Source organism: Tachysurus fulvidraco, chromosome 21 (assembly GCF_022655615.1).
Source record: "Tachysurus fulvidraco isolate hzauxx_2018 chromosome 21, HZAU_PFXX_2.0, whole genome shotgun sequence".
Taxonomy (NCBI): domain Eukaryota; kingdom Metazoa; phylum Chordata; class Actinopteri; order Siluriformes; family Bagridae; genus Tachysurus; species Tachysurus fulvidraco.
In genome coordinates this window covers 10,028,352-10,038,247 of record NC_062538.1, presented here as the reverse complement: position 1 = coordinate 10,038,247, position 9,896 = coordinate 10,028,352, and the positions used below count along the sequence as shown (strand labels likewise).

At 35.4% G+C, this 9,896-nt stretch overlaps 2 protein-coding genes across 4 annotated transcripts in view; both read right to left on the bottom strand.

Annotated features, from left to right (window-relative positions):
* The window catches only part of LOC113638658 (calcium/calmodulin-dependent protein kinase kinase 2), an 18,674-nt gene extending 13,209 nt beyond the window's left edge, over positions 1–5,465 (bottom strand). Inside the window, exon 1 of one of the 2 annotated variants that reach the window (XM_027140042.2) lies at positions 5,256–5,465. The gene's annotated coding sequence lies outside the window, so the exon portion shown is untranslated. The remainder of the gene's footprint in view (positions 1–5,255) is intronic. The other variant, XM_027140043.2, reaches the window with a different exon arrangement.
* A 400-nt stretch (positions 5,466–5,865) lies between these two features.
* On the bottom strand, positions 5,866–9,339 carry snrpd3l (small nuclear ribonucleoprotein D3 polypeptide, like). Of its 2 annotated transcripts, XM_027139860.2 has the most exons (4): positions 9,185–9,339; positions 8,279–8,414; positions 7,292–7,484; positions 5,866–6,285 (listed from the first exon to the last, which is right to left on the bottom strand). In XM_027139860.2, exons 2-4 carry the CDS (start codon positions 8,402–8,404, stop codon positions 6,218–6,220), a joined length of 387 nt encoding a protein of 128 aa, XP_026995661.1. In that variant the 5' UTR covers positions 8,405–8,414; positions 9,185–9,339; the 3' UTR covers positions 5,866–6,217. The 2 variants fall into 2 exon arrangements, with proteins under 2 accessions (XP_026995661.1, XP_047661484.1); XM_047805528.1 differs by lacking the exon at positions 9,185–9,339 and having other exon boundaries at positions 8,279–8,433.
* Positions 9,340–9,896: the final 557 nt, after the last annotated feature.

Here is a 9,896-nt window from a genome sequence, read left to right as displayed (position 1 = left end):
TTACAGAGCAGTGAATTAGGCATGATTAAAGTCAGAAAGAGAAATTGTTTTCCATTAAAATAAAGAAAATAAGATCCCCACTGTACCCCAGAGATCATGGTCACCAAACACTTCACACACTGAAGACACTGCAGACATAAACAGCTGGGTACTTATCTTACTTTTAAAAGAACAGGCATGCACTTGGTATGTTTTGGTAAGTGGTACATGTCAAAGTAACATCTAACCCTAACTTTAACAAATACTCCAAGGTAAGCACAGCACACGAACCCAGCCATCCACACGTGATAACGTAAAGATAATGTGACTCATCACACTGTTACGCCTATGACTCTGTCTCCAGTTCACCATTTCTCCTTTCTTTAAAGGACACATTTGGTAGACATTAACCACTACACACCGGAAACACTGTGGCACAGGCCATGCTATTTTGGAGATGCTCTGACACAGTAGTCTAGCCATCACACATCACAATTTAGCCCTTGTCAAAGTCACTCAGATCCTTACACAATGGTTTTAATGTTAGAACTCATCGGTGTGTGTGAATAAACTGAATACACTGACTAACAGTCTGTGACCTTGTATATTCGATAACTGTTGCAGCAGATCGTGCTAAGATTGAGGTCAGTACAGAGAAGAAAGCGGAGACGTGACATGATCAACGGTGTCAAGCAAGGAAAGGTTGTTTCGAGACCATTTAAATGCCCTGATGTTAGAATAATCCTAAATAAATGATTATTTTAAGCAATGCTAACTTCTAAAATCCATTACAACGGCGATAATGTGTGCAATGTCTGATCTCTGTTTCTTCTTCTCGATTTAGCTCCTTTCAGCCGTATCAGCCGTCTTGGCAGGCAGGTTTTCTGTTGGAGTGAAAGATGGAGATATTCAGTGGATGTGTGGGAGTGGTGTGGAATAAAATCAGGTACAATAAGAGACATTCATCACTCTGGAGGGTTCAGGAAGGAGAGCGCGTGTGGGCAGGACCACCTCCTCCTCCATGTAGCCTCATTTTTCTTCTACAGAGATCCGGTCATCCTTCTGCTTTCCATCGCTCCTGTTCTCTTTCTCCTAATCATCTCTTTTATCGCTGTTGTACATAGTTCTAAAATAATAATACATTAATGTATGGATATATTTACTAGGATAAGACATTAATGAATAGCTGAAGCAAGGTTAAGATGTTCAATGCTCACAGGCTGTCTTAGACATTCATTCATTTATTCGTTCATTTATTAATTACACTTCAGGACTGTCCGTTCGGATTGGTCAGAAGGTGTTGGATAAATCTCAATAGTGAAATTTATTTGTAGTGAAGCTGCCAATCACAGGTTTATATTATATTAATGCACTCATTCGAATGTGTTGTTTCTATAGTAACAACTTATTCACAGGAACTCGTATATAACAAGGTTCTGCAACAGCATCTTTCCCCAAGCTGTCGGAGTACTGAACACCCTGGTGACGCTCATCATCTTGCTCCCACCTACTTAAATTGTGGACATTTAACACACACCTGCACTCAGCCACTTTTACTGTGCAACTGTATAATAACTATATACATTTTAATACTAAAAGGTGATTATGTACGGAAGCGTATTGCATTCACTTGAGGAAAAAAAATGTACTCTTTTTCTGAATTAACGACTTAATTAACTCAAAATTATGAAAATGATTTTCATGAAAAAAAATTAGTTTGCTCTGTTTTTCTGAATTAACGAGATCCCTTAAACTTGAAAGGCGGGACATGTTTACTTCCGTGCAATCCACCTAAAATAGGATTTTGAGGGATCAAGCAGATCAGAATGTTCTTTTCGTCTGAACAGGCGCAAAGTCTTGAGGTGTCTGCACAAAGTTGACGCACTAATAACAATACCATTTATATTACTTAAAGACAGCAGTATCTCCCAATGTCTCAAACCCAAAGTAAAATAAAACCGGATTAAACTTGAAAGGTGGGACATGTTTACTTCCATGCAATCATAAAATAGAGCTCCTGGTAGGAATCTGAGGGATCTCATTAATTCAGAAAAACAGAACAATGAATTTTTTTTTTATGAAAAATGATCTCATAATTCTGCGATAATTAACTCAATAATTCAGAAAAACAGAGCAAATACATTTTATTTCAAGAAAAAATTATCTCATAATTCTGAGATAATTCAGTCGTTAATTCAGAAAAACAGAGTAGATTTTTTTTCCTCAAGTGAATGCAATACGCTTCCGTAATTATGTAATAAATAGACATTGTAAAACTCTTGTGGACGTACGTGCTGTTCAGAAGCTTCATTGGTAACCCAAATTCATCACATAAGCCCTTCAGTGATTATTTTCTCCATGGAACACTTCATCATGTTCTTCAATACAATGAGCTCATGATTTGTTAGTTCGGTCTGGATGAAGAAGTCTAAACAAAAACAAGCTTGTTGTTCGCCAAGAGTGGGTTTTTTTTTGTCAGGTGTATTCGAAACTGACTGACAGATTAAACGATCTGCAGTTAAAGATGACTGCTGTCAGGCTTATTGTGTTTGTATCACAGCAGGAAAGTAGGAAATGAAAAAAATGTAAACAACAACATATGGTGATGAATAGCTAAATGACTTGGCAGCCCTAATGGTGGGTGTTTTATGTAGACCGGCTGTCAATAATAATGTGTCCTGAAAACAGGGTTACTTAAGAGCAGACGTATTCTAACCGCCTGAGGCTCACTTTTCAGTTTGTTGAGAACTTGTGTGCCGCAGAATATATGGATAAAAATAACAGTCTCGATTCATTCTATATATCCAGGGCTAATATAATAGATTTAACAATATTCATTGCAGGTCTCTTTCATCATTTTTTTGACCGTTTTATTCATTTCAAAGTAATTGCGCTGCATCTTTCAAACATCATCAGTCAAAAGTGACTAGAGTGGAGCTGGAGAAAGGGGTGGAGCTTCCACAGAGTGTCAGTTCATATGAGCGAGTTCAAAACACTTGTGCAAATGACGATCAATTCATCTGCAATTTTTAAAATGAAAGAAGAACAAACTCTTTTGGAAATTTTTTGGAAAAGATGCCAGAAGGTATGCCATTTTAATAAAGAGAGCTTTTGTCTGAATGCTTATTGAAGTTTTTTTTTTTTTTTTTTTTTTTAACATTGTTGAAATCATGAAAGCAAAGTCCAATCCTTTCCATGTGGAATCTGAAGAATGGTGTTCACTTGTACACTGATACACAATTATACAGACTTTAAAAAGCTTAAAATTAAAACGACTTCTAATGTTGATCATTTTCAAACATATTAGAAATACAAGTATTTTTTGTAAAAGTCTGTTTTTTTGTTTGTTTTTTTTGTTTGGATAAAAATGAAAGAAAAGTTCCAAGTAGTAAAACCGCACCTATTTTATTATCTATTAAACCACAGCTGAGTTGAAACAAAGGAAAGAAGACTGGGAAGAAGTTTGCTGACACTCCTGAGAAACACAGTGAGATTAGACAGCCAGAGACCTCTCACTGAACTGAGACGGAGGAGTCGTGTTCCTATAACGTTCCTCGCCTTCTGTTTCAAACAAAACTACGTTTCGATTTTCATCACAGCTTCACAGCTTCATCAGCCCTGCTGCATGCTGGGAACAGGCAGAAACATTTTTCTTTACTGAGAACAAATTGGACAAAATAAACCAAGTCAGATTCCAAATAAAACATAACCATGGTGTTACATTACACAGTACATCTGCACAGATAAGAAGAGATTTCGATGCGAACAGATCCCAAAGCACAGGGTTAGAGCTGTCATGATGGGAAAGAGGAGAATAAGGAGACTAGTGAAATGCAGAGATGTGTCTGAGATGTTGCAGAACCACAGGAGCTCTGGTTTGCTGAGTTATTTTAATCTGAAGGAGGTTTCGCATTGCTGCACGACCTACTTTTATCTCTGATAGATTACAACACTATGCACATCCTATACATGTCCCACACATGCCATATACGCAACCCATACATATCCGACACATACCATATAAACAAATGCAAACATTTTGTATGATTTTTATCCAAAAATCTTTATAAATCTTTATCTAGTTTTAGGAAATTGATGATCTGATTGCATTTCAGGTGACATTTATACAGAAGGAATATTTTAAAGGGTTCACAAACTTTCTAATAGTACCGTACATGCCCTGTACATATCCTACACATACCACATATAATGTTTATATAGAGTCTTTGGTCAATTAATTAGGAACACTAGCACACATCTTCATGCACTTTTACAATCACGTAGAAGCAGTTGCAACACAAAAACTCAAGAAGACACAAGTCTAAAATGTCAGTTAATTTTCACATCAAATATCAGAATGGCATGTTTGTTGATCTCCTAATGATCTCCTGAGATATTCACACACAGTCTCTAGGGTTCACTTGTTTAAGGGAAAACTGGACTGGACTGCAGTGTTTCTTAAACCAATCCTATACGTACTGTATACCAAATAAATATCTGGTTATTTTCCTTTTGTAGATCCTCATTGTGAACAAACTTGAGTTGTGAATCATCTCTAGAGAAACTCCATCACTTCTGATAGACAAATGATATGCAAATACACCATCATGCCATTTAAACCAAATAAAATTACGTTCTCTAAGACTCGTCTTCACACAAACACGCCGACAGGTTTCACACTAAATCTTGACATCTAAAGGCAAACAGGTCCAATTGATGTGAGATTGACTTTAAACCGCGGATTAACAGACGTGACAATTCTGTGTTGATGTTTAGGTAACGCAGCACAACGCCCCTAAAAAAACCTAGCTAGCAAAACATCTGGATAAACTTAAATTTAACATAACAGGAGCCTTTAAAGTGTATAAACGGATCACACTAGAACGGTAGACGGATAAAATGACACTCGAGTGAGCACAAACGGACAAGGTTTTCTGTAAAGACTTCGGGAAGTAGGAAGCGTTAGCTAGCTAGCTAACATCCTGATAAAGATTATACACAGCTAGTGTATAATCTAGTATTCAGCTAGTGTTCAGAAAACACAAAAATACACATTCGGATCACTGACATAGGAAATATAATGTTTACCGACATGTTTTTGGTTTTAGATCAGCACTGTTTCTGCTAAAACAGACTAGCAATTAGGTGTGTTATAACAGATGTTGGGGAAAATCCACCTTGTTTAGCTAACAGAGAATAGTCGGTTTTTTTTTTTTTTTGTTTTGTTTTTTAACAAATAATCACAAATAATCTGATATTCACACGTTTGTTCTTACCCCGTTCGGTCAAAAATGTCCTCTTACAGCCTTCGCAAAGCAAGGAACTGCCTTTGCATGTGATACACGCTATGATGTGCATGCAGAGAGGATGAGACGAAAGCAGCAGCATCCCCCGCTCAGCCCACCAATTCCCCGCTGTTAAACCTCACATTTCTGCGAGGAAAAGTGAACGCACCACGGCCTCGTCCCAATACTGTCATCTGATGCGCCCTCGTTTAAATCCCCTCATGGAGGTGCTCTAAAGGGGAATTTTGTATTTTTGGCTCTATATTTTTCTCCTGCATTATATGAGTATATATATATATATATATAGTTTGATCTTTCTGGCAGTAAGGATACAAATCTTCAGACTGGTCAGGTCACGTGCAGGCTAAATGTATTAACCATTTATTTAGTTTTAAAACAAACTAAACCTTTCTGCTGAACATTTACTCCAACAAACCGGTTCAGTTTTACATAATCTGGCTCTGAAGCAATTCTAATTACTTTCCCTCTGTTCGGCTACTATTAACTTTATTTAGTCCAGTCATATACCAGGTGTAACACTAGACAGGTTTGGGTGTTTGAGTCAATATGTGGGGGGAAAAGAAACATGAACATACACAGGTTAAACTGTTTAACCTTTATTAAAAGTGTGACGTATTCCAATACAAACACGCTTTACAAAAAAAAAAAAAAAATTTTTTGAACCGAAGCAGTCGGCGTTCCTCACAATGTGAAACACCAGCATTAGAGTGTAATAATAATTACACCTTCATTCACGTTTCTTCCATTGCTCCAAAACCAGTGAGAAATGAATCATTCAGTTCAATTACAAAAAAGTCAATTATGAAGGTAAAAAGTAAATTAATAAGGAAAACAGAAAAATCAGGCACTACAAACCAAAAGTGGGTCATGAATGAAAAAGATAATGGGGGCAGGAAAAAATAAAAATAAAGACTGTACAGAGTTCTGATAAACTATCGTCTTTTCTGGAAGATGTTTCCTCGTCCTCCTGGCCCTCCCCGGCCTCGACCTCTTGCAGCCACTGCAACAGAACAGTAATGTAGTGAATTTTTTTTTTTTTTTAAATATAAAACTGCTGTAAACATTTTGAACAGCTCAGGATAAGGTACAGCACACCTACATCATCCTCACCTGAAGTTAATACACATCAGGAGGTTAGTACTGGATATAGAACAGCACTTCAGCGCCCCCTAATGACAATTATGCGTTTGTACAGCTAGTATCAATTCACTGAACGACCTACATTACAATAAAACAGCATCCACTAATAAATACGTCTATAGTGCATGTGAAATTAGCCATTTAACACATCAGTTGAAGATAAACATTTCTGTACTGCACTCTCCATACCTTATTTTGGACTGATTAATATGGACATGACTGCAATTGAACAAAGCTTTCAATTTAAAAAAAAGATTATTAATCTTCTTTAAGGTTTACAACCACAAGACAATGTAACCTTTGCACATTAACTTCTGTAACACTTTTATAGTAAACTATTGAGTTGTCCGATCTGTCGAACAATTCAGCTGACTTTTTTGGTCTGCATCTGATTTATTGCTCTAAATACAAGCATGCAGTGTTAACATTTGTTTAAAGCAACCTTGACAGAGGTCAATTTGTTTTGATCGGAAAAAGTGTGCGAAAATAGAAGATGAACATTGGCTGCTCCATATGCATTTTTATTTGATTATTGTTGCTGCGAAAGAGACTCAATTTTGTGATGCACTTGTGCAGAAAACTGAATTGATAAAATCCCAAAAGAGGATCTTATAGAAAGTAATTATGTGACTTAAGATCTATGAGGTCTGTACTCATGGTCGACACAAATCAAAAAGGGCTTCACCAGTTGTGAATCACATGATGTACATTAACCCGAATAGAAGGTCATTTTTAAAAAATTAGCTCGAGTTTGACAGATTTTTAAAATAATTTCTGCTTAATTATAAATTACATCAGCATACAATATTGAATCCCATAAAACACTCTGAAAAACACACAAAATGTGTGTTGGTGTCATTCTTTACCTTGAGCTTTAAGTATAGCAGCTTTGCCACGACCTGCTCCGGCTCCCTGGTTCTTATTCTTCACGCTCTTTAGCATAGGAGCATTCTTCAGCATGTCCGGTAGAATAAGGAAGCGGATCTTACTGCCACGGATGTAGACCTGCTCCAGCTGCGCCACCCGGCCATCACGATACGTCACAGTGATGTTGGACATCTGAGACAAAAAACAGTTAGTGTGTGCACTAATTCTGCACTGAAAGAAAAAAGTTACACAAAATATTCACTACAGCTGCAGAAACTGTTCAATATTTCTCACTTGTGGACAAAATGAATCCTGAGTGGAGATTCCAAACCTTTCATTTGTTTTCACTCGTTTGGAAATAGTGGCATTAACTGCAGTGGGATGTTAAAAACTACAGTCAGGAAAATAACAAGTCTTGGCATTATAGTATAGTAATTATTTGTTCTCCAAATTCACAAAATGATCTTGTAAAATGGAGATTCCACACTTCCGACTGATTGTGTGCGTACGCACAAAACCCATTTAATTGCAGCTTCAAGGCATTTAGTTTTTTTTTTATTAAATAAAGATGATGGAACATCATGCTAATATCAAATGGCTGACAATTCTCCAGGTCTCAAAGAATAATTTGCAGAAGACAGTCTGTTTCTCAACCTTCAAATCTACAGATTAACTGAAGCTTTTGCAAATTTTCTATTTATTGCATTTTCATAATAGCCAGCACTTTATTTAATCTGTAAATGTAAAAAAAAAAAAAAAAAATTTATATTTATATATTTTTATATATATATATATATATATTTATATATATATATAAATATATATATATATACACACAAACACACACACACACTAAATAAGCAGAGTGCTTATTGTACAAAACAAGAAAAAGAACTCGTCCCAATTTATCGGAAAATGTCTTGAACATCCGAGTCGTTTGTGGTACTTGGATAGATATCTAGGTGTGTAAGCAGTTCCTCAGTTACCTGACAGTTCATGTTGTCTTCAGCTTCGATCAGTTTGCCTCTGTACACCTCACCAGTGTTGGTCTCACAGGTGACTATGTGACCCTCAGCTTCATGCAGAACTTTAATGGGGACCCCGATAGACATGATGAAAAACCTACAGCAGGACAGTAAAAAGGTTACAAACACTAAACAACTGCGTGCCTTCACTATTCATCTGATCTGAAGGAAATAACATCACAAACCTTTTAAGAGCTACATTTTCAATCCAAAATCTCACCTTTTGGTTTTGGAGATGAAAGTGAACAAAGGCCTCTAACGTTATAACGCTTATTATAGTTGCATATTATGAGATTATTCTCACTATAACACAAATATATTCTCATTATATATATCTAGATTAGATTTTATATCCGAAGTACAGACCAAAAAAATAAACATGAGTTTATTCAAAAAGTCAAACAAAGGAGAAAAATCAAGTAATTTAACAAAATATTTCTTTAACTTTTAAAAAGAATTTCATTGTTTTGAGCGATTTCATCAACTTTAGTTAAATGAAATTCGAATTTAATTTTTTTTTTAAAAAAAGCACCGGTTTTAGAACCAGAACACAAACATTTGTTAGCCACACAAATAATCCATTTATACTTATATATAACTACAGACAAGATAGTATATAAAAGCGCATTTATAAGTAAACTATATTCACATTTACAGACAGAAAACATTTTTTTTTTTCAGAAAACAATATTTAGCTCACATGCTAACGCTGATTAGCCTCTGGGGCTTTTAGCTAGCTGTTAGCTAACGTGGCTAATTTCATACAAACTTCACTGAATCATTAAATCTCACGTTCAAACTCGCAATTTAAAACCCTGACCCGAACACAGAGAGAATAATAAACAATAAAACACTTTATTTATTTACCTTTAACAGCCCAGCAGTAAATAAGAACCTTTATGGTTTACAAACACACGGAAGCGGCAACGTGAGTATTTGTAACGTTTTCCCGCTCCCACAATGCAGCAGAACGGCGGAAGTGACGTCAAACGCGGAAATGCGTTCGTGGCATTATGGGAATTGAAGTGAAATTCAATTGCCTTTTTTCCTGTCTGAAGTATTGTTGTCATTTCTGTTTTATCCACAGTAGAGGGCAGAACTGATTTACTAACATGCTTTAATCCCAAACATACTACCAAAATACTTATTAATTGGGTTATGGGTTAATTTTTTTGTAAATAACTGCTGAAATCACACAATCTCCTTAATTAAAGAAGATAATTTGTTTGTTTGATGTGATGATTTTGTTTCAATTGATATAATTGCTCATCAAAATGAACTAAATTACATTAAATAATTTTTATTTCAATAAAATTCGCTGGATTTATTTAAATTATTTTAATATTTAGTTCAATTATATATTGGTTTTAGTTCAAGCATTTGTTTTATTGTTGTTGTTTTTTTGCTTGTTTGCTAAATGTAAAATATTATATTCATAAATATTATATTACAATATCGTTTACTGAAACTTTTTATTTTCTGTACAGAAGATTATAGAGAATAAAGGTATATAGGTTATTATACTTAATTTTATTATATTACGTTGTTATTTTGATTTGTGTAGCTAGTACTGCTTGTG

What these genes read in the sequence shown, in the direction of transcription:
- snrpd3l (XM_027139860.2), bottom strand. Translation starts at nt 8,404, where the DNA reads ATGTCTATCGGGGTCCCCATTAAAGTTCTGCATGAAGCTGAGGGTCAC. An exon ending in AAGACAACATGAACTGTCAG is followed by an intron (nt 7,485 to 8,278) that starts GTAACTGAGGAA and finishes TTTTTGTCTCAG; the next exon opens with ATGTCCAACATCACTGTGAC. An exon ending in TGCTATACTTAAAGCTCAAG is followed by an intron (nt 6,286 to 7,291) that starts GTAAAGAATGAC and finishes GTTCTGTTGCAG; the next exon opens with TGGCTGCAAGAGGTCGAGGC.